Raw genomic sequence first — 26648 nt, forward strand, 5'->3', positions numbered from 1 at the left:
GGAGGTAGAAAACATAACATTATAAATCTGTTGGATTATTGCAATGAAAATCTGGTCAGTCAGGACCAAAAGGTGAATTCCGCAACCTTCTCTCAGGTGAAAGTATTATTCTATTTGGCCCTTAACTAAAAATAATTTGATTAACAACACATTAAAAACCCCAAAACTATATGAAAAACAATGTTGGTAGGTTTTTTTTTAAATGTTCTCTGCTTAGAAGTTTGCCCAATCTTTCCAACACAGAAAACAGGCCAAATCTCTAGATTTTTAAGCATATCCCATTTTTTGGTTGAGATTAATTAACATGAATTAACCACAAGATGAATTAGTTTATATGATACATCTATTATACCAATGACATTTAAGTTTTAAAATTAGGAAATGAATTGACCTTGAACAGCATAGGTACTCAAAATTTATAATTAAGAATATTAATCATTTAATTTTATAAAATGAACAGCTGTTCTTGTTGATTGGAAACAGCTAAAAGTAAAAAATATATTTTGTGAATGCAAAATTAAAAGTTAATTTTATTATAGAGTGCAATTTGCCAACTAGAAATAAATTCTTGAGATGCAAGCAATATATTTTTGTAATGCTCTACCCATACATCTGAAAGGTCACATGTATATTTAAATGCCATACTACTAAAAAGGTTTAATGATTTCAATTGAAAAGCTATCATAGCAGTTAGCTATTACAGATGAATATGAAACAGCTATGATGGATATACCCTCTTTTTCCAATGAACTATTTAAGAGCTTTATGGAGAAATAATGCTTCCTTAAGTATTTTTTTTATATTCTAAACTTTTACTTTTACTTATCTTGTGTCTTAAGCCACTAATTTTCTGCCTATTTTTTTTTGGTGTGTGCTATTCTCACAGATTAAGACTTTTCATTAGTATTTGACACTATGGGCTTTCACTTAATGCATCTCTCATGACAGGTTTTTAACTAATTTTGACCATACGTATTTTTAACCTGTGCACTTTCAGCACTTTCATGCTATAATTTGGTCATTACACAGATATACAAGGTGCATAGGCTACAACAATGCCACTGACTTTTTTTTTTTTTTTTTTTTTTTTTAATCAGATACCACCACCACCCCCTTGACATGGTGTTGGCACTACCTGGACAATGGTCTTCTGCTTAAAACCCGAATTACTTGCAGGCTTAAACTTAAGTGAGTAGTAAAACTTTCAGGATTTCAGTACAAGTTGTGTCTTGCAAAATGAATAAGAACCTAAAATAGCCTGGCTAGACCAGATGACTTATATGCTGGGTAAAATCAGTCTGTCTTCCAACTGGAGAAAAATCTTTCCATAACAGTCCAGCTTAGAAATCATCACATCTACAATTACCAGGCTATTTTCTGCTAGTTACACCTGCTCTAAGAGGAGCAGTTCTCTAGTTCTTAGTCAGGCTAAACCATCTAATACATTGCTTCAGCTCAGCTAGTACTTCATCTTGATCTTGGCACTTACTTATCAGTGAAAGGGCATTACCACGTGGCAATTATTCTATCCTGTAAGACACCTTTCCTACTCTGTTATTTCTTCTGTACTGCCACCAATAAAGGCTCTTTCCATTACTGTCCATTTTAAGTAGTTCCAATCCAAACAGGGAATGGAACGACTACTTAGTGAAAAAAACTCTCATTTAAAGTCCTAAATTCTCTAACTCTACAGTCTTAATGTAACTTAATATCAAAGAAAGGAAGTAGGTTGCCACTGTATGCCATGAAACATTTTAAAAAGCAGAAACATAGTTATTCTTGATGAAATACTTAAATCCTACATCAGTAGCAAATGGGATGTGCTTTTGTCTCAAAGACTTTTTTGACTAAGGGCTTTTGGATCAGTTCCATTAGTTATTTCCTGCCTTGCTGTCGCTCAATCTGGAACACTAAAGGTATCTTCTACTTAATATCCCTCAACAACACACTTCTAGAGCCTAAATCTTTGGCAAAGGAATGCTAACTAATGAAGCTAAACATATTTATCACAAGGTTTTCTATAAAGGACAGATTATAGAAGATTCTTCAATAGTAAAGAAGATAATTGCTTGGTTCTTAATTTAGTAAGTTGACCCTAAGAATATGGTGTGGGAAATTCATTTAAAATCATAAACATTAAAATATTGTTAATGAGCTGTACCATGGTAACTGTCCATTAACTTCCCATTATTTCAGATATGAGGGTTTTTTTGGTATTGTCTCATCTCATTATTCCCTGAGAGAATAGATTCTTGGCAGTATTTGACATACATACAAACTCATCAGTTTTACACATCCTGTCATCACAAACATTTACTGAGCTGTGTTTTTTCTTGATTCAGAAATCCATGGCCAAGGGTATCTCTATCAGTGGGGTTATGCCAAAGCTTGTTTGACAATTGCCACCAGAGGATCTCACCTGAAGCTGAACGGTTCCAGATTAGCCCTGGTGAAGTTTCAAAGGCACTTTTTACTTCACTGTGTCATTAGGTAATCAGAAAATTAAGCCGACTTTGTAAAAATATGACAAGCAATTAACATATTCTCTGTTAAAATGCAAAGTTTAGCAAATTACTGATCAGGCTGCTCATTTGTTTGGCTACACAGATTTCAGTTAAAAAAAATAAACAGGAAACTCCTTGCAGTAGAAAAGTCATTACTGGAAAATAAATATGCCTAAACTCATACTTACGTGATGCCCAGTGAGAGATAAGGAACCCTAAAAGCTGTCACCATCTAACAGGTACTTATAAACAGTTTTGGGCCAAGTTTCTGCCCCTCTGCAAGACAGTCACTGCCACTTCATCCTATTAGCAGGATAACAAATATCTCACCCTTATATTCTGCAGTTTTATGGAAAGTTAACATTTTTGGCCATGCTGTGCCACAGATTACTTCAGGCCAGGAATGGCTGCTTGTGACTGGCCCTGTGGCCTAGACATCTCTAAGAAGAGGCCACAATGCACACGATGTGCAGTGACACTGCCCGCTGCCCACCTCTGTCAGTCTGTAGAACATGACCTGTATATTCACACCCACCATGCATTTCTTTCTTCTCTCATTTAGCGTCATGCGTAGGAAACAAAATAGTGACAATAATTAAAAAAACCCCAAACCCACCAAACCGAAGCCGGTCCGAGGCAGCTATGGGGATTTGCAAAGGTGTTTACCACGAGCAGCTCTCAGCTCACAGTGCGCTGGGCTCGGCTAGGCCGCCACGATGGAGCCGGAGCCGCCCCGCCGCCCCCGCGGGAAATGGCGGGAAGGGGCCCGGGGGAGGATCAAACGAGACCGACGCGGCGGGACCGTCCCTGCTGACCCTGGTGTGAACGTGTTTATTTCACGCTGCGGTCGCGGGTCGCTTTACAGAAACATCTCATGCGGGTCCCCGCGCGGGGCCGAGGACGGAAGGGAACACGTGTATTCAAACATAACTATTAAATAACCTGTACACAAAACTTCAGTCTTTTACCCTGAAAGCACCGAGGGCCGGGCCCTGGTGGGGTCACACCGACGCTGCCACCTCACCCCCGGGTGCCCCTAAGCCTCGACCCCCGCGGCCGGGCCAGGCCGGCCCCGCTCTCGCCCCAGTGCCCGCAGCCTCCGCTCAGCCGCACTCCGGGCAGGCCGGGCACCTGTCCCGGGACAGAGCCGGGGCCCTACGAGCGGCCAGTCCCGGGCCTGAGGGTCCGCGGAGGCCGCCCGCAGCCGAGCTCCTGCTCGCCGGGCCCGACAAGAGTCCGAGAACCGGCCACCCTCCCCGCCGCCGCCCTGCCCCCGGTGGCGGAGCGCCCTCAGCCCGGGTACCGCCGCCCCTCGGCTCGGCCCGTAGGGGCGGCGGCCGCCGGTGGTCCCGGGCCGATGCCGGCGGTCACAGGTCGCGGCTGTCCTCCCGCTTGACGCCGTCCGCCGCCGCCTTGAGCTTCTTGTTCTGATGGGTCTTGACGTGCTTGGCCAGGTGGTCGCTGCGCATGAAGCGCTTCCCGCACTCGGGGCAGACGAAGCGCTTCTCGCCCGTGTGAGTCCGCAGGTGCCGCTGCAGCTCGTCGGAGCGGGTGAAGCTCTTCCCGCAGAAGAGCCAGTTGCAGACGAAGGGCCGCTCGCCCGTGTGCCAGCGCAGGTGCGCCTTCAGGTGCGAGGTCTTGCCGTACACCTTTCCGCAGCCGGGGATGTGGCAGATGTGCTGCTTCTTCTTGCCCGGCTCCGCCTCCGGGGCGCTGCCCGCGGCCGACTGGCAGTTGGGGCAGCGGCAGCGGCGGCACCTCCTGGCCGTGGCCGCCAGGGGAGACTTGGTCTGCAGCAGGGCGGCGATCTGCGTCTGGTACTGGGCGAAGTCCGAGTGTCCCAGCACCAGGCTCCGTGGCAGCGCCGCGGCCGCGGGGAAGCGGTGGCCACAGCCGCCCGGGGCACCTGCCTGCTGGATGCTCCACCAGGGGATGTCCTCGGGCGGCGGGTTGGGTGACAGCTGCCGGCAGGGCTGGGCGGGCGGCAGGAGGTTGGAGTACCCGGGCGGTAGGGCGGCCTGAGCGGCGTAGGGGACGTAGGCGGGCGGGCAGCTGGACGGCAGGGCGGCCATGGACGAGGGCAGCATCTTGACGGGGGAGAACTCGTAAGGGTAGGACGGGTCCGCCGGGGGAGTGAGGGGCAGTTCGTGTGACCCCCCGAAGGAGGGCTGCAGGTGGTTCTTCTGAGGGGTCAGTCCCAGGCTGGGGTGCGGCGGCGGCAGCCCCCCCGGGGAGTGCGCCGGCATCTCGCCGCTCCACGGATGGAAGATCCTGGAGGGAGATCCCAGCGTCGGGTCGTAGGAGACCGGCAGGAAGTCCGAGGGCGCTGCGCCCGGCTGTCCGATCCGGCTACAGGTAGCGGCCAGAAGAGCCAGGGGCGAGTGCTTGGCCAAGTCTGGGGAGGCGCTGGGTGTGCGGTCCTGCGCAGGAACGGGAGGGAGGGAAAGAAGGAAGAGAGCGCGTTACTCGCCGCCCGCCACCTCCGACCGACGGGAAACTTCCCGCGCTGCTTCCCGTGGGCGGCCGGGCTCTCCCCGCCGCTCCCGCACGGCCGGCAAACTTTCGGAAAGCAACGCGCGCCCAGAGGGCGGGGGAGGCCCGGCCCCCCCGCCCCGCCCCGAGACCGGTGCAGCCGGCCCCGCCACCGCTCCTGGGCCGGAGAAGCGACTGCTGTGGGCAAGGGCCAGTCCCCGTGCCCCTCACTCTCCTTCCGCCGGAGCACTGTCCGGAGTTACTCCGGGGCTGCTGGCGGGGGAGGGAAGTTGCCGGCCCGAGGAGCCTGAGCCCGGCCTCCTCACCCCCGCGGGGGTCGCCACCTACCTCTGCGGGCCGCCCGCGGGGTGAAGCCCCAGGAGGGGGGCGGCTGCCGCCGGCTGCCCCCGCGCAACGCGGGTCACAACCGCGGGACACGGCGGCACCGGCCGCGGGTACTGACCTGGAGGAAAGCCTGGAGGGAGTCGTTCCGGAGGACAGCCACCGCGGCCATGGCTACTGCGCCCGGGGCGAGGGGAAGGCGCCGGGGCACTGCCGAGGCATGAGGACGCCGAGGGGAAGATGAGAAGCTGCCCAGTTTCCTTCTCTCTCCCCCTCTTCTCTCCCGTTTCTTCTGATCTCTTCGCCTCCGTGCGCGTCCCACCCCCCCGCACTGCGCGATCTCCGCGGACTGTCTGACTGCGCCAGGATCACCTCCAAGAATTTGATAAGGACTTTGCTGGGCCGCCAACCAGTCAGAGGGAAGATTTATGGCTTTGAAGTTTGCCGCTACCCAATCATCAAAGAATAGCGGCTCTTTCAGAAGCGAAAGCAAATCCTTTGAATCCACAAAGCTCCTATGGTGTGTTTGTTGGTCTGGATAAAAGAACTGATTATTAGGGGGGATGGGAAGGGAGGAGATAAAGGCGGGACAATTAATGAAGTAATCACTATGTGGGAAATGTATATACACAAATAATTGGATTTTCTTGATCAAAGGACCCCTTACCGCCTAGAGACCCTCGCCTTGGATGTGCAAGACACTGGATTCCCCCCTCCTTTTTTTTTTTTTTTAAATTTTTTTGGGGGCAATTAAGGATTTGTGGCAGAGCCCTAAAGTGACAACGTGTCTTTGTTATCGCTCGAGAAATCTGCCTCCAGATCCCTCTGATAGTGTTTAATGACCCAAAGTAACAGAGCACAGCGAGTTCACCTGATCGGGGCTGGTCGATCCCAGCCGTAAAACTTCCCTGGAGTAATTGTCGGTGGTTCCTCCCCGCTCCCTCCCTCCACCCGCCCTTCCCCCGAGGCTGAGGGATATGCCCTCGATATGACTCCGCAATCAACCGCGCATTTTCTCCTCTGGTAGCGGGGTTTGTTTCGCTTCGCTCAGCCAGCACTGCCCCCTTGTTACCGGGAGCCCCCGCCTGGCGCGGGGCCAGGGCAGGCGCCCAGCCGCGCCCGGGGAGGAGCGGCGGGCTGCCACCGCCTGCAAGCGCTCCCGCAGACAGACACCGACAAACCGGGCAGCCGGGAAACCGAAGGGAAAAGTTTCTTCTTCCCTAGCGGCAGCCGGGTATGAAAGACGTAGTTCCTTTAAATGAAGACGAGTCTGTGCTGGCGGGCCTGCCGAGCCGGCCTGCCAGCGCCGGGGGCGAGCGCGGGTCGGGGGCCTCCTCGGGAACACGGACGATAGTGCCTGGTCTCAGCCTTACTCGCTCGCCCACCTCCTGCTCAAAGCCTAACTCGGCCCCAAGCAATCTACTTCCTCACCCCGCACCTTTCGGCCTCTGTCCATACGTGTCTATGCGTGTGTGCATGAAGGATCTAACCTTCCCTGCATTCGACCATGTGTAAGGAGGCTACTGACCCCCTAACCAGCATCAGGCACATCTGGGTCGCAGCTTGCCGCCACCGCTGGCTGCTGCGCTCAGTGGGCCGCAGAGCTGGCGGGACCCCTCGCACTGTGCCGCCCCGCGAGGGGCAAGCGGGGCCCCGCGCTCCTCCGCGGGCTCGCTCAGCTCCGCGCTCCGCCGGGGGCCCTGGAAACGCGCTCCTCTCCTCGCCGCTTCCCCATCTGCTCCGAGGCCAACCCAAACGCCGGCCTGCTTAGTCAAGTACCAAACGAGGACGTTCAGCTCCGTCCTGAGAAGGTGGGGGTGTCCTTCCGGGCAGATGCCGGCTGGCTTTGGTCCTCCGGAGCTGTTTGCACAGGTAACTCGATCCTCCCCGCAGTCGCTGGGTTCAATTGTATTCGCACCGCCACTGAAGTCTCTTTAAACGCCAGCACACAGAGATCTTTATCTGCCTTTCCTGTGGAAACAATCACCGTCCGCTCAAAGACTTTCAAGAGTTGTAGGGCTTGAATTAGATCGGTTTCTTTGAAGGGATTAAAGTGCCAAGTCCTCTCCCACGGCTCCATATTGAGTGCTGGGGAGAAGTAAAAGCTCGACCCCGTGTAACACTGATCCCCTACGCTGCACCCTCATCAGGCTCTTCCGATTTGCCAGGTGACCGCTTCACCAGGTCGGCAACAGGGAGACAAGGGCCCCACACCCAGCGCTTTTACCACGCACGAGGCTAGGCTCGCCGCTGCTGCAGGACCCTGCGGCCCGGCAGGGTCTCCCATCTCCCTGCGAGGGTGCAGGGCTCGCAGGGTCCAGCACCTCCACCCACCGCACACGAACACATCCCAGCACCACCGGTGCGCGACCCTCCGGGGGCTGCGCCGTGTCCCCACGGGACACGGCGGGAAACGAGGAACCGCAGCGAGCCCGGCCAGCAGCGCTCAAAGGCACAGCCCCGACCCCCGCCCGCAGCCGTCGGGTGCCCGGGGCTCACTGGCCAAGCTCCAGCCGCGCCACTGAAGTCGCACCGGGACAGGAGCGCACTCACTGTCCCCTCCCTGGCTGCAGCCAGGATAGCCGGAGCCGAGGAGGAATCCCAACGCGGGGAGCCCGACCCGCACCTCTGCTCTCTGAAGGAGGAATAACCCGCCGGACAAGAGAAACGGCGCCGCTCGCACTTGCGTTGTCCCTAAACTTCTGTATCCCCAAACTTATGCCAACCTCGAAGTCCTGCGAGATGCCCGATTTAAATCCTACCTCGATTTTTGTTAATTCGTTTTACCTAATAACTGCCAGGAGAATACTCTGAACAATGTTTCTAAACGAAATGAGAGTAGATAGGTAGCTCAGGAGACACTGAACACCCCGAGGTTCTCCTAAGTCTTTAAAGTACGTTATTTCCCGAGATATCTCGATGAACCAAAACGATTTGTCACGTTACAAAAGAGTTAGTGGAAAGCTGGATAAGTTTCTATACAGATGCCACAGTACAAATGCCATAAATCTGCATCCAAGAAAGCACATTACTTAAAAATCGAGAATAAATTCTAATTTCTGGAAGAAACCAATGGGCTGAAAAATGAAACGTTGCAGTCATAATTTTCTGTACAAATAATTAGTGTTCAAACTCGGAGTATTTCAGTCTCCTGAAATGTATTCTTAATGAAGTGATGTTCAGAGCTGTCATTAAAAATGCAGGGCTGGAAGATCAAAGTACAATATTTATTTTAGAAATTTGTTTCAGTTATCAGGAGATACAGGTATCAAGGCCAAATGTCAATTCAGTTACACAAAGCACTATTTCCATGAGAAATGGGCTGCTGCTACATCCTACTGTAAAGCAAAGGGACACCAGAGATGAGTTGCAGCGCGGGAGGCGGCGCAGCTCGGGCGGTGGGTGGGGGGTGCTCCCGGCGGCGCAGCCGGGCCAAGGGCGGCTCAAAGAGCGGAGCTGGCAGGCACATCCCGGCGGGGATTTCGCCTCTGCAGTCCCGCTTTGGCCCGTAGCCGAAGGAGGCCGGTCCCCCTGGCTGTAGGGCCCGGAGCGGCGCTCTGGCCCGCCGGGGCGGCAGCGGCAGCGCCGCGGGGAGCAAGGTGGCCGGGATGCAAGAAGAGCTGGAGTCTGAATTGCTCCAGCCACGGGGCTGAGGCGCAAGGGGCCCGGCTCCCATAGCCCCGCTGCCTCTACGGGTCCCTGGCCTGCTACAGCGAGACCCCTTCCCCCCGCAGGGCCAGAGGGGCTCAGGCTGTGCCAGGCTGCGTGGCTACTGTCAATTGATACACAGTGGATGTAAACCATGAGTCACCATCACCATTTTCATAAAGAGGTGTCATCAGAATCAAGATTTTTCAAGTTCAGGTATCCTGGAGTGGCTGTACCACGATGCAGGGCTTTGTGGACCTTGGTTCGAATGCAGGTAGCAGAGAAAAAAAGACTTGGGAATAATAGCTACCTGTGTGCCAGCGGTCACTTCCATGGTTTCTGCTGGGCCTCTGCCTCCTGCGCTCCAAGCACCTCATCCTGGAGCCAAGCCCAGAGCCTGTCCCAGTGATAGCTCACACAGCACAGCCATGTCCTCTCAAGACGTCCAAAGTCTCTCCAAAGACCTTTGCAGTCCCCCGCCATAAACTCCCCTGTCCCTCCTGTGATCCCCCCAGTCCCTCAGCTCTCTATCGTCCAGCATAACCATGAATAACCCTGGAAGCCTGGATGGGCTGGCCACTTGCCTGGCCCCAGCTTGGGGATTGGTTGCCTTCAATGAAATACTGTTCTTTAGCAATTGTGACAAAGAATCAGAAACAGGATCATTTTTAAATGAGCAGCTGTATTAACATTTAGCCAAGCCTCCTGGTCAAGTTGCCCATTGAGAGGTGGCAGAATTTAAACCTGAAAAAGCTTTAATAAGCTTGCTCCAAAAGGCAGTGTCTTCACATAACCTCATGGTTTAAAGACTTACTAACAGAAACCACCTATCCACAACAGCAAGAAGTTTCACCAGAGGGTAAATAACCTAGGTATACAGTTCCAGGCCAGTGTGGATACACTGCCAGCAGTTCTGAGTTATGTGCTATTAATTTTATTTTTATTTACTTCAGCATATTCACATTTTTACAGTAGGCAACATGATGGGCATAATAAGAGGAGTCACCAGTTCACAGAGTGCAATTTGAACATCAGTAGATGAAAATAAAAGAAAGATTAAAAACTGCTATGGTGTCTCCTGCTTTCTTCTGTGCATAAAGGAAAAACACAAAACCCTAGACAAGATCGGCACATATAAAGGCATATTTAGGATTTAAAGCCTTGCCTCAACATTTCCCAGTCTAGGTGTGGATTTCATGAAGATTAATAGAGGATTTCCCAAACTTCTGAAACTTGAGCTGCCCTTTAAGAAAAGTAGAACAAATTTTATGCCTCACAAAGTTTTACTGCCTGTAGTCAAAGGTTTAAATATCTTAATGTATTCATCAGCTCCTTCCTTGGCTGGCCCTTTGTGACTCCTCCTCCTGTCTTAGGGAACACTGGTGAACATTTTTGGATATACTTCCTTCCCTTGCTTCCATACTCTAAAAAAGAGCCAGACTCTTAATCATAACAATATTGGAAGTGTTATTCTTGGCTCCTCTTGGAATGCCTGGGTTACTTTTTAGTTCAAAATGATAGTTTCAAATTCTCTGGAAACGCCTTTCTGCCTCTGGCATAGATGGCTGTATTTTTGTCACAACTCTAATAGCTAGAAATGGCCTTCTATAAAACAGAAAGCAAGCCAAGACTCTGGTGAGCAGCTGAGAAGGATCTGCTGTGTGCACCCTGCTTATCCTCTCACTTGTGGACACATTAGGTTAAAAAAGCCTCTATTTTTGATGGAATGCATTTGTTTGAGGAAGATTGGATGGGAACCTTTAATTTTATGACTACAGATATGTATAGCCATTTGTTCTTTTTGCATTGCAATTATTCAATATGGAATGAAAAGGTAATTACATTGTTATTTGCCTCCTTCTAACTTCAGAGAGTATATTATCTAAAAACTGAGTCTCACAGTAATTAATTTTAGTTGCTTAGTATATTTATTGACAAATTAAACAGCTGTCTGTGTCTATACTGTGTTAGAACTGGAAACAGCAGAAAGTTTATTCAGAAAGATCATTGTTCAATCTACACATAAATACTGGATGATCATATGGCTGCCACATTGCTATTGATTTGGCTGAATGGATTAATCACACACTGTAAAAACACACCTGTTATTTAATGAACTCGTGCTGTAATTTTAGAACATTTTGGTGCAGAAAAGATTAAGTATTTTTTGATGGCAATATTTTTCAATATTTCAAGAATCACTTTTGAAATAATACATTCTTCAAGGACTACTGAACAAGAATGTATAAAAAAAAATCCATAATCTTTCTTATAAAATGCAAATGCTCTATACAAACTCTCCAACAACTCCACCTTAGCCAGGGGAAAAAACAGAGACAGGAGGAAAAAGCCCAGTAGCTGGATTGTAAGGGTCAAAACAGGGACACAGATATGGGACTTGACTGGCATTGAAGGTGTGTTAGGTAAGAGATACTGTCTTAACAGTAAGAAATATAATCTGAATACCCTCTCTATATAATGCCTATAAGGTAGGTTTTTCCAGTAAGACATACATATTAGTGAAGGGCACTCTTCTGTGCCTATCAACTATGACATAGGTGAGTATCCCCCAACAGGGGGAGAGTTTTTGAAAGGGACCTAGAAAAAAGAAATTTCTAAATTAACAGAGTTGTGGGGGTTTTTTTAAAGCCAGTCTTTTTGGCTGCTACCACAGGCCCAGGATCCCATGAAAGACTGGGGAAAGCTTCAATTACAATTTTGAAATTACTTATCTCTCCCTAGCTGAACACTGCTCTTGTAGACTGCCAGGAAAGTCTTTTCAGGAAAGTAGTGCACAGTATATTTCTGTGTCATTTCATAACTTGATGCCTTAAGCGATGCAGAATAACACACAAATAGGTAAATACATAAATTACGTGAACTACCCAAATAAAAATTCACCTCCCTCCAATTCTGAAAAATAAAAATACCATCAATAAAATTATTTCAAATGTATACAATGTTTGTGTTATGCTTTCCATCCTCACAGGACTATAGAAATGTGAAGTCATTCTCACCATACTCTTATGCAGGAGAATCAGCTTCTTTCCCCTTCTTTACGAAGGGAACAACCACTGCCATACACACAGCTGCTCCAGGCTTGGAAAGAGAAGCTCCTTGCCTCAGTTCTGTATATAGATTACCAGGCTGCTCCTCACCAAACACTTAAACAACTTACACCAGCTCAGCTGAAACCTCAGGAGCACCGGCCGAGGCATTGTACCTCCTGCTGGTTAGCTGGCCATGCCAAATCAAAGCAAACAGCCCTAATCTGGGAATAAATCACATTTCACTTCACTCTTCAGTCAGCCCCTATTGCTCAGGGGCAAACAGATTGACCAGCTGTTTGAGAACCCAGGACAAGAGAAAGGATTTTCTCCTCAAAAACAAGGGTGTCAGCACGTCAATGACTCTTGATCTAGTCTAATGAATGGTATAATTTTTCTCACACTTCTGGAACCTCTGAGATGGAAGGGGGGAAAAGAAGATCTTCAAATGGGTACATTTTTTGGCTTCTCTCCCTCAGTAAATCTCACATTCCTATTTTCCTACTACATGAAGGAAGCCCCCATATTCTACTACCATTGAGCTGAGAGAATCACATATTACACATGAAAGAGAGAACAGTCCATGGCAAAGGACAGATAATGCAATAAAATGGACATTTATTAGTCTAAATTACCTAATCCTTATGCTTGGAAATAAGAGCAAGCCTACGATGCTACAGTGCTGGCACTCCAATGCCCAAATGACACAGAAATCTGCTATTGATAACCACTGACTGCTTCTTAGGAGGTCACTCTAAACCACAAAGAACTATTTTCTAATTCTTTTGTCTTAAAATAAGAAAGCCTGGAGAAAAAAACCTAAGTCATGCAATTTTATCAGTGTCATCAGACTAACTTTATAAAGGGCTGTCATCCTTAACAATGCAGTAGAGTATGGGGCTGAAAAATAATATTCTTTTTCTGTCAAGATTCTTACAGAAGTCAGTGGAAGAGATGCCCATAAAAACTGAACTGGGCTCACACTTTGCTTCATTTTTCCACTTCCATCACTGTGCGAGCTAAGTGTACTTGGCACATGGAGTGATTCAGAAAGAAGTTGTTCTATAGTGCCAATGATTCTCTTTAATGAGATAAAGTTATCAGTTGATTTATGAATTTCTCCTGCCTGTTCTCATTTACTTAGAAGTAAAACTGTTTACAAGAAAACACAGTAGTTAAAATCCCTCTAAAATTTTAGAAATGTACACAGTGAGGTTAGAGGTAGTTCTAGCAATGTGCGTAGCCTTATCCATTAAACTCTACAGCAAAGACTCAAAAGAAAGTGTTACACCTCCAGTTTTATCTAGTTTTCCATATTACTACAGCATCCCTGTATCACTCAAATTTCATGTAGAAAGAGACAAAACGAATTTTCTGCTTCAGCCTTCTGATACCCTGATGACCTCCTCCTGGGAGATGCTGTTAATTTAGATACCATATGCCTCACTAGTCATCAATTCAGTTGCTGCTCCCTATTTTATAGCACTCACAGGGATTTTGATCACACTACCCATAAAACTAATCACTTCCTCTCTCTACTGTTGCTCTACTAGTCAGACAAGGTCCAGCTGATCAGTATTTTCTTATAAATACTTAGAAATAGCAGTCTAGTCAGCTTTGTTCTTTCCTTTGGCATACACTGCTCTGCTATCATTTACAAACTATTTGCAGTGCTCCAAGTAAAGTATCAACAACTGGAAAGCAGCAGAAGAGGGATGTAGGAAAAAGGAAACAGAGGCACACAGACTCTAAACTAACACTGGTCAGATGTCTGAATGCAAGCCAGCATTTTAGGCGAGGTCAGAAGCAAAAGGCTAACCATCTAAGTGGAAAGAATAGGTAACCTCTGAGCAGGCACCACATCAGTGCCAAGACTGAATGGAAAAACTAAGAATGAGCATGGAATCACACATGCCAATGCTGGGGTCACTGATTATGAGAATACCAAGATGAATAGCAGTTCTCTCTGAGTGACTGATTGAAGCTGTTTTCATCTCTGTGGCATGTTCTTTTTTTTGCTAAAATAACATTTTACTCTACAGAGCCATATAAAGCAACCTCTGACACTCAACCCATATATATATATTCAAACTAGATAAGGGCTGGAAACTTTGCCACTACTTCCCTGTTCTCTCCTGCCACCAACCAGTAAAGCAATTATTTTTCACAGTTTCCCTTTCTTCTTTTTGCAAACTTCTGTCAACTTGCCAAGTTTACCAGTAACAGGGTATGTAAGGATATAGCAGCCAGGTGTGTGAGAGATATTCAGGATATTTTTCTAAGTAACCGAGTGCAGATGTTGAGCAGGGGGGAATTATGGAAATTGGATCAACAAGCAAAATCTTGTGACAACCCTGAGTAAGAAGGTGGTCAAACTGTGCAATGAGCGTATTGGGAGGAACTTTAGTCACTGTGAGCACCTCACCTTCAAAGCACTTATCTTCACAACTCCTCTATAAAGAAATACTAGGTTATTATTGCATTTTTATCTAAGGCAACACAGGGGGACCACAGTGTCATGTCACAGTGTCATATATTGTCCTCTGTCATTTCTTAACCCTACTGAAGAGCGGGGAGTTGGACTGACGAGCAGAGGCACATGACTTGGGACCACAGAATATGATGTTCCACCTCATTCAACTTGCAAAATCCAAACTATTTTATATATCCCTCCTATCCCCCCAGTTTCATGTCAGTCTGACATGAACACTTCTGACACTTGAACACTCTTTTAGGAACTTTCAATTATGAGCAGATGTTGATCTTTCTGTGGAAGAGACAGACAAAGATTAAAGCCCAGACAACCTTGGACAGGCAGAAAGGCAGCAATGAGAATGTGTAGAGACAATTAGGAGACAAACATGTAGCCTGTGCAAACAGAGCAATAAGCCAACATGCCCACAATTTTTTCTCAAATATTACAATATTTCTACTCAATACAATACTCTACAATATCACAATATTTCTACTCTTCCTGGTGGACAGTGATTAGGGCATAAGGTAAGTAAAAAACTACAGCCTAACACCTTTGTGTTATAAAGACAAAATACACATTAGGAGGGCTGTACTGAACAACCAAACGTGCCTCTATAACACTGAACATACTGAGCAGAAATAACTAAATACTTGCTTACCTTTACAGCCCAGACTTTCTCTGCTTCAGCAAACTCTTCACTACAGGATTCTGTCCAAGCTCTATCTTCACTTGCCAATCATCAAAACAACCACTCCCAGCGGTGATGACCTTCCCTGCAGAAAGATCTGCAAGCTTTGGTACTGACACAACTTTAGGAATTAAGTAATACTACTATCTGTATTTCCTTGATCTCACACACAGCAGTAGAGCTAATTTTCCCCTACCTCAAGTAGACCCTCTCTATGCCAGTTTTTTCCTCCCCTCAGTCAGTGTTCCACCAACCTTTTCCAGTGAATCCTTCTACCACCATGTATAATCAAACAGCAAATCTGATGCTCTGCAAATATACGAGGCACAAACACACAACCATATTGCTGGATGAGCCAAGTTTTGAGACACTGTATTTCCTTTACCAGCTTCTTGTTGATCCATGTTTGGCTGGTTCCCTCTAACAATCTTACAGGCATTATTTATGAGGTATCTGGCATGTTCACATCACAGTGAGGGTCTGTAGAGTACAAAAGGGGAATGAGAGTTTGGGGTATTTTTTACTCTTTACCATTCAGGACAATTTAGAGGATGTTGAAAATTATTTCTATCTAACCTTTGTTCAGCACCCTTTCTGCATGTCCTAAGTCTCAATCCAGGTTTTGCCGTTGTCATTTACCAATATACATTGATATACAAAGAGCTAAATGAAGACTCATAGGATATGAAGAAGCTACTTGTATTCCTGCCTCTCCAGAGTGTATGTGAGCTATTGTTAAATATGATTTTCCAGCTATTGATGAATTATTTTGTCAAAACCAAAACCAGTGTGATTTTAATGAAAGTACTTGGATTTAGTCTGGCTGAGCAGACAGATTATGTATTTAATTGTAAATGGGCTGTAAACATCTGAGATCTTTACACATGGTGAAAATAACAGTATCTGTATTTAGATATTTGAGAGAAGCATGGGTTCTTACAGGATTGAGCTGGAAAAATCAAAGCAATATATTTTGATCTCTTGGTATTTTTCTGATATCTCTTGGTCTGCTTATTTTGAAGGTGAAAACATAAATGTATGTTAGAGATATCCACCTCTGTGCAGTTTGTTTAAAAAAGCAAATAATTTCTTGCAATGTAATGAATCCCAGTAAAAACAAAAAATTAATTTTTTTAGACTACATCACTCATACTGAAGAAAACAACCTCCTCAGATGAAGGACTACCACTGTTTTTGCTTCAATATGCTTATAAATATGAAGGATAAATCACATACATCAAGTCATCTAGTAGCATATTTATAGAGGGATGTTTGGAGAAGTATTTGCTAATTAAATATACTATTTATCACCTACCAATGATTTTTATTATCAGCTCAGTAGGTTACCTTTCTGGAGTTAAAACCGCTAAATTTCTAGCATACTGAACAACTACTATTTTTGAAAATTATTAATTCCAGACTTTTTTTTTTCCTATTTTTGTGTTGGTCTTTTCTGTAAACTTATGACAGGAAAGATTTTTCCCAAAGCTTATAGTAAGATATAATATAGTGGGTTTAATGGTTTAAAAACCTGATACTAATGAAGTACTGCAGGTTTAGAAAAAAAACATAATTTTGTGTTCTAAACAAACCTACTTGTAGTTACAGTAACTATACCACTTGCCTTCTCAAGCAGCTTCCAAAGCATCTTAAAGTGGTTTTCTACCACAGGTGTTGCATGCATCTTAAGACACTCTGCAAGATGATTTAATGCTTTATTATAGTACATGATAAGGATAATCTTCAAAATTTATTAAAGGTTACCTCTACCATGAAACCTAATTAATGGTACATGTCATTTTTCCCCTCTCTCAAGTAGCTTCCTCTCTTTTCTTCTAAGTCTCTCTCATAGAAGTTTTCTACTCCATTGCTCCTACGTCCCTTATCAAAGACCATTAATACTTCTCTCTTCACGTCCATCTTTTAAAATTCCTCTTCTAAGTGTCACCCAGAAATTGGATACAACAGAGATTAGCCCTGTGGGAAGCCACAGGGTAAAACAGGAAAGCTTTGCTCTCTCTGAAATAACAAATTATGTGCTCTCTGTTTGGTTCTGTGCAGCAGTTGGAAGGAACAGCGAAGTTGGCACCTTGTCACTGCACTGTGGCAGAGACAATGAAGAATCCACCTCTAATTCTTTTTGACACAAAAGAAGACAGAAAGAAAAACCACGACCACCTTGATCTTCACTTCCCCCTTCCTGTGAAAGCAGGAAGACAGTGATGTTTCCTGCATGTTATGACTGAGCAGAAGAAACAGTAACAGAAATTTCAGTAGGAAATACTGAACATTCCCTAATAGTCCTCAGAGTATTGTCCATAGCTCAAAAATACCTTAAAAGAAAGAAAAGTAGACTTTAACTCAATCGAATCAATACCTGTCATAAATGCTACTTTTCCTTTGAAAGTTTTATCACTGTAATTTTAGCTTGTCAGCAACATTTCCAAGTATCAAGTGTACTTCTCTTAGAATCAAAGCAAAGAAATACTTATACTCTCAGAACTTCCACCTGCAAATTAAAAGAAAGAATTAAGAAACGTAAACTATAAATAGAACAATGACTGGAATTTCTTTCTGAAAACACTGTACTGAGTTATAACGAGTTTTGAATAGAGAAAACTCTTTCAAACACCTTTAACCAAGTGGTTCAGTGACAGGTGTGCTCACCTTCTCGACTTGTACTGCTGCACAGGGAGTCCAGAGTGTTGTCCTTTTTGCATGTTACCTCCTATTTTCTCCATAATTTGCATATATACTCTAAAAATCATTGGGAATTTCCAACTTAAGTGAAAAAACAGCAGATCTAAGCTCCACAACAAAGGTAGCCATCTCTAGCAATCTCAGCAAACACAACGCAGCTGGCAGCTGAATTTTACCAATGGGGCCTCAGAAACAGGGTTTAACAATTTTGTTTAAGATCACAAGTTCCCCACCAACACTTGAGCCACAGAAGAATGCCCATTAGCTGCTATAAAAGCAAAATTGGTAGGGCTTTGTGATTCAGTAGAGAGACTGAAAGGCACACACAAGCAGACACACACCAACACATTGGCAAGTAGTATAAATTCTTCAATTTGAATAATTTCCACCCTTTTTTCTTCCTCTTTCTAATATGAAATCGTGTTTTGTTTCAGTAAAAACATTTTGCTGCTCTACATTTAATCATGTTCATGCTTCTTTCTGTTTAGCTCCCACTAGTCTCTTTACACAGCATTCAGTATGATTCTATATTGTGAAGAAAAAAGCATTCTGTAGCTAGAGTTGTTTTGTCCCACTGTTGTTTTCTTTAATCTTTTGTTTGATGCATGGAAAGATGCTAACCTTCCTGTGCTATCTTAACCATGGTGATCTGGGAGCAAAGTAAATTAGATTTACTAGATATGTTTCTGTTGTCATTATTAAACTTCATATGCTTTGCTATGTAGGCAAGGTGTTTTATTTCTCTTAACCTGAAAGAGGTTTCTGTCTTATTGTTGCAATTTATTAAGGGCAAACAATCTAGGGCTTATAATAGGCCTGTAGGCAGAACAAAGCCCTTGTCAAATGGAAGGGTTGGCTGCTCAGCTGGGTAGCATGTAAATGTGCAAAAAGAACTGTTCTGTTCAAAGACACTAGACATGCTTTTTAAATAAAACATCTCATATAATTGAGAGTTCCCATTTAACTGTTGTGTTGGAAATGTTAATTTAAAAAAAATTAATTTAACTGAAGAAATAGTGTTGCAGTGAGTATTTTCTGCAAATGGTCACAATAAACAAAATCCCACCCATCACTAAGGCTTTTATTAAAACCTGAACACTGTATGTTTCTCAAATGGCAGTTTATTGTCATTTTATAACATCACGTTATGGAGTTAGCATAAGTTCATTGACTGCTGTACTCACCCTGGCAGACTGTGTAAACCTGATCTTATCCAAGAGGTATTTTTGGTTTTTGTTTTAATATAAGAGATCACTCTGCCTGTTTCTTTGGCATAGTATCATATTTCAAAAAGTAAGACAGTTTCTCATTCTACAGTTCATTTAAAATTTCTCATTATGTGCCTCCTTGCAAGAGCTGAAATTAAAATGACAGATAAAGATAACAACATAATAAGCATTTTTTTAATGCACTGGTCCACTTGGGCACAAGCAGTTCTTTTCTTCCTCTTCTGTTGAAATGTGTAATAAGGACAGTATCATCAATTAGATTTTTCACTTTAACTTTTCATAATGTTTCCAGACTTCTCTATTTGGCAAAGACAATTGGGACAGATTTCTTTATTTTTTCCTCTGGCCTAAAACTCAAAACCCCCCACTTCCCAAACTGTTACCACCGAAGAGTTTATTAAATGGCTGAAAAAGACAGCTGGTCCCACCATCTGTTAAAAATTTTCAGGGGCCAAATGAAACAGGTTACACCTTTAGCCATGCCAAGTCTTCCAATACCCCCTCCCTCTCACAGCCTGTGGAGGGCTAATCTGAATTTCACGCTCTGATTTTGCTATTGCTAATGTCTGAGCTTCTTATGTGTGCTTCTTGTAGTTGCTTATATTAGTTCTCTAGCAGTATCAAAAGCTCCCCTCTCCTTTCAAGCTAGCTCATTTGCAATCAACGGAATCCTGGCTCTATAGTCTCCTTTACAATAAGATACTGTACCTTGAAGGAAACCCACAGAGAACCCAATATCTGACTTTTTGGAGCAACAGAGAAAACCAGGAGTACATTTCTGTTGTTTTGCAGCCACTTTTCTATAAATGCTAATGGAAGTAATTCAGATGTGCCAACAAAGACAGAATCTGCAACACACTGCAGGTGTGAGGGGGCTGAAACAAAAGGGATGCTAACCCTAATGGTATTTCTTGTCATTAACAATTCTTTGATGTTCATACTCGAGGCTCTCTTTTATCTTGTAGTTTTTCAGCCATCTTTGTTAACATGCAGTGCAACTAAATCTTTTTTTCCCTAACCTTTAAAGACATCTGCAAAATGTTTATGCTAAGTTAGTTTCCATAGCATCTATCTGCAACACACATTGAAGTAAAATGAGATAAAGCTTGCAAGGTTATTATTAAAACATCAGTAAGTTCCTATCATTAAGTGAAAGGAGCAGATCAATAAAAAGAAGCTCTTAATGTTACTTTAATAAGGATGAGTTTCTTGGAACAGGACTGAGGATTAACTTCAGTGTAACAGAAACAGTGTTTATAATAAAGCAGCTATGTTGATAGGAATCAGTTTGTTTTACTTGTACTCATTTAAAACTATCTGTAAGGTCCAATAATAAAAAATAATATACTTAAGGACATTCTAATTTTCCAGAAGGGATTTCTCTACCACTAAGCGGGCAGTGGCATTCAGTCAAGGAGCTGTAGGTGGAGATTCTCTATATCCATCTGTCTTTCCATGACTTACAGATGGAAAAACGCTGTGTCTTTTAAAAATGTTCAACTCAGTAGGATGACAGTAAAATGAAATGAACAATCAAAGCACACAAGATGCCAATCTGAGCTACTGCACAGCACTACTAGCAAACCCAGCGTTTTGCTCTCATCCCATCGGTCATGTCCTCTTAGATCACATCCCATTTTATCACAGTCAGTTGCATTATTGTTGCAGCATGCTGGAATGTTAAATGAGCAACGTAATCAATCCATACCAATTTCCAATTGGAATTCAGCTGTAAATCTGTACTGAGTTGAAAATGCCACAGATTGTAATATAAGTTAGTAAAAAATACAGTTTTATGAAGCCTCACGCTTTGTTTTTCTTTCAAAACTTCATTTCTATCAGGTTAATTTCATGAAATAAATTGTCTGTGCCTGCATTAAGTACAGCACTTATCTTTGAATGTGGACGTAAGCTTCCATCAAACTAATCCTACAGAACAAGAACATAAAGAACAGTATAAGATTCATACTTTTTCTTCTTTTACAACTTACTTTCATCCTGCATACGGCATAAAAGCAAACTAGGAACAGTGTAGTTAATATTCTGTCTTGTCCCAGGTCTCAGCTGTAGGGATTGGTGGGACCAAGCTGCTGCTTTTATTTCATCTACAGCATTCAGCAGTCTTAGAAATGTCTATGGGAACTGGGTATCTTAGATTATTGACAATTTTATGAAATAAATGGATTTTTTTTTTTTGCAATAGCACTGACGAGTGCTCATTCCTGGGGTAATAGAAAAACTAAAAGTTTCTGTTTCCAAGTTTTTGCCACCTCAGTAAGAGCCATTTTGTCATAGAAGCCTTTACACAATCTCACCAGTTGCATAATTATGTTGATTTGTTGCTTATAACAGGGAGCAGCAGCAAGAACAAAACCCACTGAATAAACCACGTCACACATTTTTGTGGACGTATCTCCTCTCATTCCTTTCCTTTTGCTACAGGTCCCAGAGTAGCTTCAAGATGAGACTTTTCACTGGTAATGGGTCAGAAATGGGGACTTGGATCTTTTGCAGAAAACGCACACATGTTGATCCACCTACTTGCCAGCCCTATTTGCCAACTATCTTATAAAATACTAGCTACATTACTGAAAAAATAATAATACCTTTCTGCAATTTAATTTAAAAAATAAGCCTGCCAAACAAAAGTAAGGAATTTATCTATTAGTGGCCTGATCAATAATATGTAATCTGGTTTCTGGAAACATTACTCCTAGATGTGTTTTTCACTTATCTGCTCTTATGTCCTTTAGCATCACAGCACGAGTACCAAAATAAACAGTTCCCTGATAACACAATGTATATCTTTACTGTTCTGATGTTGATTTATACATGTAATAAAATAATATCCAATAATTCTTGACAAATCCATTAAGATGAGTTAGGCATCATCCTGTGTATTTAAAGGCACAGCGCTCTATTATTATGAATTGTCAACGTCCTCTCTTATCAGTTCCAGTGCCCAGCACGAAGGAGACACAAAGCCTCTCACTGAGTTGTGTAATCTTTAGCTCTGGCTCAGAGGACTGCTCCTAGCCTTTGGTTTTCACAGCATCCTGTGCTACTTTTGTCAGTCTGGGAGTTGCTTTGTTGTCAAGCAGAAACATTTTCTGTTAAATAAGCACTCCCCTACAACTCCTCCTAGGGTGAGCAGTGTTAAAGACAAGGCACGTTACTGAAACATATTTCCAGTGTTAACAACAAAACTGACATTACTTCTCATATTTTGTTGTCAGAGTTAAAAGCAGGATGGATAAGTTTAGTACATGCAATGTTTTGTGCATATACTGGTACTAAAAGAGCTTACCCTTTTCTCACAGGATGATACTTTTGTGCCATATGGCTTAATTTTCAATTGTATGCACTATATATATATATATGGTTAACCTGAAGATATTTAAAAATGCCAGAGCTTGGCTGTCTCTCAAAATTCTCTAAACTACTAAGCAAAGAGTATGGTAGACTTCAACTATTTATCTCATTGCTAACTATTTTACAATTAAAAAAGCAATATTCCTATATTATTACAATTCTTAGAACAGGAGGGGATAAACATTCAATTGTAACATTCTTTTTTTAAAAGGTGAAATTTTTAAACTGGGACTTAAGTCCCATTTCACATCAATTTTTATTTGTAAGATAGATAGTAGTACCATGCAGTTTTTAGCTTTACATTATTTACAGCCATATTTTATAAGCTTCTAAGGAACAAGAAGTCCTTGGGTAGCCTGATAGGGGCCACTTAAAAGACCTTCAGTGCACAAAAGCCCTTTCCACAACTCTTACAGTGTATGGGTGAGGGAGGTCACAGTGGGGGCAAATTTAAGATGGCTGCAATTTACTCCTATTCTAAGGTTCCTTTATGTTACTAAAGTGATGTAAATGTTTAAGTCAGAAGCACGTTTAAAATTACCAAATGAAAGGGGCTAATCTCCAAAAGCTCCCTGCCCGATTTTTTTTGGCACAGAGAGAAGTTTTTAAGCTGCCATAACTGAAAGGCAGAAATTGTCCTCAGCAAGAACCCGTTTCTAGTGCCATTAAGCTCTACAGAAGAAATCTACTAAAATCCCTTGTTGAGCTTCACCCTTTTCTCTCCCATCTGCTGAAAACTGTTTAATACATTACACTCTGTCAAAGAAATTTTATTCTTCCTAACAAGATTTAAACTCTTTACTTTTATAAAATATTAACAACAGGATACGTTACGAACTATTAAGCAAAACACATTAATATTTCAGGATAATATACATGAAAGGAAATAAATCAGAACAATGCTTCAGTGGTATCAAAACCAAATGAGAACATCTAAGCAATTCACATTGATATGCTTCCACTGACCAGGATGTCACACTGACATGTCTCCTGTACCCCTTTTCACACACAAATCAACCCAAACACACACATCTCTGAATGTGGTAACAGTTCAACTCTTTGGCCAGAAGTTCAACTCTTATTGGGACTCCATGGCTCTACAGCAAGGCTTTCAATAATTGAAAGGCATATATGTGCTCTAAAATCAGGATGGGAGAAGATGACCTCACAGAGGTTATCTGGTGAGGGTAAAGTGAATTGTCAAAAACCAGTGAGGAAAGGGGGATAAGCTAGGAAAGAATAAAATAGACAGACTGACTGTGTGCACAGTGTTTAGCCAAGAAGTAACAAGAATAAAAACACACTACTCAACAGCAGGTTTTAGATAGTAACTTCAGTATAAAAGTATTTCTGACATTAAACTACTTTGAAAAAGTTATAGCAGATGTAGACAATGGAATTGCACATAACATGGAAAATACCGTATTTTACCCTTTCCATGAAATTAAAGACTGCTTAAAATCTCTTTGAAGTCCATTTCTGATGGCTGAGATTGTTACAAGCTTAACAACTGGAAGAAGAAAAATGAAGAAACCTAAAGGATGTACTTAGGGAGTGTTTGCATTTTGCCTGTGCTTTACTATTTAATGTTGTGAAGCTGTTCTTATTAACTTGGGCCCTCTTTCAGGAAAGCACTTAATCACGTGCCAAAATGTCATTGATTTCAGTGGAATTTAGGCTTTGGCTTAAGTGCTCCCCTGAATTACAGATTATTTTTCACTCTCCCTTACTTCTTTATGAAATTAATACAACTTAATTGTACTTAGCGTAAGGTTGGTTTTTAGACATGTGACATAACACCTAACTGGACATTTCACTACCATTTAACTAAAACAGTTGATAAGCTCTAACTATGCATAACAGTGATGTGAATTGCAGTAACAACAAAAGTTTATTTTCCCAAATAGTTTTTTTCAAAAAGGACAGATGGAACCAGAAATCATCAACATTGCTAGAACTCTGTGTGATCTATGCCAGTGTAAGAGTAGAGTAAGTAATTTCACTATTTGAAAATAATGTGATTTTCCATCCAGATATGGTGCAAATTAATGGGGAACTTATACATTTCATAGGAAAAGAAAAGTTACATAATTTTTGGTGAGGTATTATAATGAATAATCAGTCTTGTTAAATTTTTACAAGATGTAAAGAAACTGATCTGTACACATATTAAACATGCATTCATATCAGTTGCCATTTCTATTTGTGTTGCATTTTTTAATCCCATTGATTCATTTGCAGCTATTCACCAATTCTCTGTTGTTTAAGGAGTCCCCAAATTTCAAAGGCTCTTAAGTGCCTTTAAAGTACATCTACCCAGATGTACATCAGAGTAGAATTAGGAGTGAACTAAAAGACTTCAATCTCTGGCAGGATTTTAACTTTCAGCTTCAACCCTCTGTCACACTTTGGGTGAAGAATGAGTGAAGAATTTTTCTTCCTGGAATCCTTTGCTCATCCTCATCTGCCCCTGCCTGACTTAATTTCCATATTTATTAGGAAAAACAAAGCTTTTGTGGAACTATCTATTTAATTACCTTTCCTTCTTTTGAACTCTATTCTGGCTTAGGGATGACCTGATTACACTTGGGTCTCATTTCTCATGCCATCTTTCCTTGTGCTGTGGTCAAAAAGACAATGCCAGTGAACCCTGATAGTAAGGAATTCTGTAGCTTAAGGAACAGGTGTGAACTGCACCTCCAACAGGAAGAAGGTCCCTTAGCACAGATCAAGCTAAACCCATTGGAGGGGAGATAAAAACAAGGATCTAAACTAGGTCTGTCTAATACATGGTCAGATTTAATCAGTATGGTTTGTGAAAAAAATAAATCATTTCGAGCAAATGTGTAAAGCAGTAAATATGAATGTTTTATTTCCAAAAGTTTTGACAAGAGTTTTTCTGGAAAAAAACGCAAAGGATTGTCACAGGTCAAAACTATGTCTCTGAAACAGAAATACTCAGCTTCTGTCATGGAAATAGAGATAGTCAGCTTCAGTCACGGAAATGGCAACCGGAGAAGAGTCTCAGCATTCCATACAAAGTTACAATTGTTTCATTAAAGATTTGCGAAGAAAGAAGCAAGAAAAAAATTTGCAGGTGACTTTGTTTCCCTATGCTAAATATAAGAGATCTGTGGAAATCAGGAACTCAAAGATACAGTTTAAGAAATAAATATTTGCATGGATAACAAGAATAATTCATACTGATGGTTTCTGTCACAAGGACTATATGAAGCAGTGTGTGTAGCGTTGATTTTAAAACTGTTTTACTTCTTATATTTGAAGTAATTCTCCAGTTAAACATATATACACTGATACTTTATAAGAAAATTATTTGCAAGGTAAACTGAGACACACATATTTTAGATGATTTTACTCTGTATGTTTTTGCAGTGTTAGAAGCCATATACAGCACAGAAAGTTGTAAAGAATAATGTTTAATACCAGTCTAATGAAATACAAAACATTTTCACTATGACCCCAGATTAAAATTTTTAGTACGGAGTTCTTTTAATCCAGTTCAGTTCCTTGATCTTACTTTTCACACAGCTTTACCAGCAGTTGTGCCAGCACAACAGAAGGGATGGCACAGGGAGGGAACAGCAGCCAGGGGAGGGGGAAGCAGGAAATAAGGGGTCAGAGTTGTATAAACCAACCTTGAGGCTAAAGAAACGTGTCCATTATCAACATCAACACACACAGGTAGTGGTGCTCCCCTTTACTGGAATTGTTTATAGAAATACAGCTACATGAAACAATTTACAGCTGCAAACCCAGGTTTAAATTAGTGAACTAAAGTTACTAGAAGAAATTTTTAATATCTTATATTACATAAACACACATGCACAAACTTAATTGGAAGAGACTATCAGCAGCAGAATACCCTTACCAGTATTAGTCAATAGAGTAAGTGAGGTTCAGCTTTGAGCAAAAGACACACGTCTCGAAGAAGGAGGAGATGGGGAACTGGGAAAACTGTCATCTTCAGGGGTAGATTCAACAGCTGACAATGATTCGTAATACTCATCCTCTCCATCCAGCACTTTGATTTGGCTTGAAAGGAAACAAACAATATTTATAAAGTTAAAATTTAGGTCTGTCAGTATCTTCAGCAATAGAAACTTCTCTGTGGATGTAAAAATGAAGAGTGCTAGTATAAGAAAGGAAAAA

The 26648-nt window shown here is 42.8% G+C and overlaps 2 protein-coding genes across 8 annotated transcripts in view; both read right to left on the reverse strand.

Annotated features, from left to right (window-relative positions):
- Window positions 1–555: 555 nt before the first annotated feature.
- SP5 (Sp5 transcription factor) lies at window positions 556–6173 on the reverse strand. Its single transcript, XM_050340324.1, has 2 exons — window positions 5440–6173; window positions 556–4924 (listed from the first exon to the last, which is right to left on the reverse strand). The coding sequence occupies exons 1-2, from the start codon at window positions 5488–5490 to the stop codon at window positions 3872–3874; spliced, it is 1104 nt and encodes a 367-aa protein (XP_050196281.1). The 5' UTR covers window positions 5491–6173; the 3' UTR covers window positions 556–3871.
- Window positions 6174–25325: 19152 nt separating this feature from the next.
- Window positions 25326–26648, reverse strand: part of MYO3B (myosin IIIB) — a 194660-nt gene continuing 193337 nt past the window's right edge. For all 7 annotated transcript variants that reach the window (XM_050340309.1, XM_050340308.1, XM_050340310.1 and 4 more), the window contains one exon: window positions 25326–26531. In XM_050340309.1, the coding sequence (XP_050196266.1) occupies window positions 26396–26531 (136 nt within the window). In that variant the 3' untranslated portion in view covers window positions 25326–26395. The remainder of the gene's footprint in view (window positions 26532–26648) is intronic.

Source organism: Myiozetetes cayanensis, unplaced genomic scaffold, assembly GCF_022539395.1.
Source record: "Myiozetetes cayanensis isolate MyiCay16 unplaced genomic scaffold, myiCay2020 scf9, whole genome shotgun sequence".
NCBI lineage: Eukaryota > Metazoa > Chordata > Aves > Passeriformes > Tyrannidae > Myiozetetes > Myiozetetes cayanensis.

Excerpts from the sequence above, each read along its gene's own strand:
- SP5 (XM_050340324.1), bottom strand. The coding sequence starts at position 5,490 with ATGGCCGCGGTGGCTGTCCTCCGGAACGACTCCCTCCAGGCTTTCCTC. Across the intron at positions 4,925-5,439 it reads CCCTCCAGGCTTTCCTCCAG|GACCGCACACCCAGCGCCTC; the intron begins GTCAGTACCCGC and ends GTTCCTGCGCAG.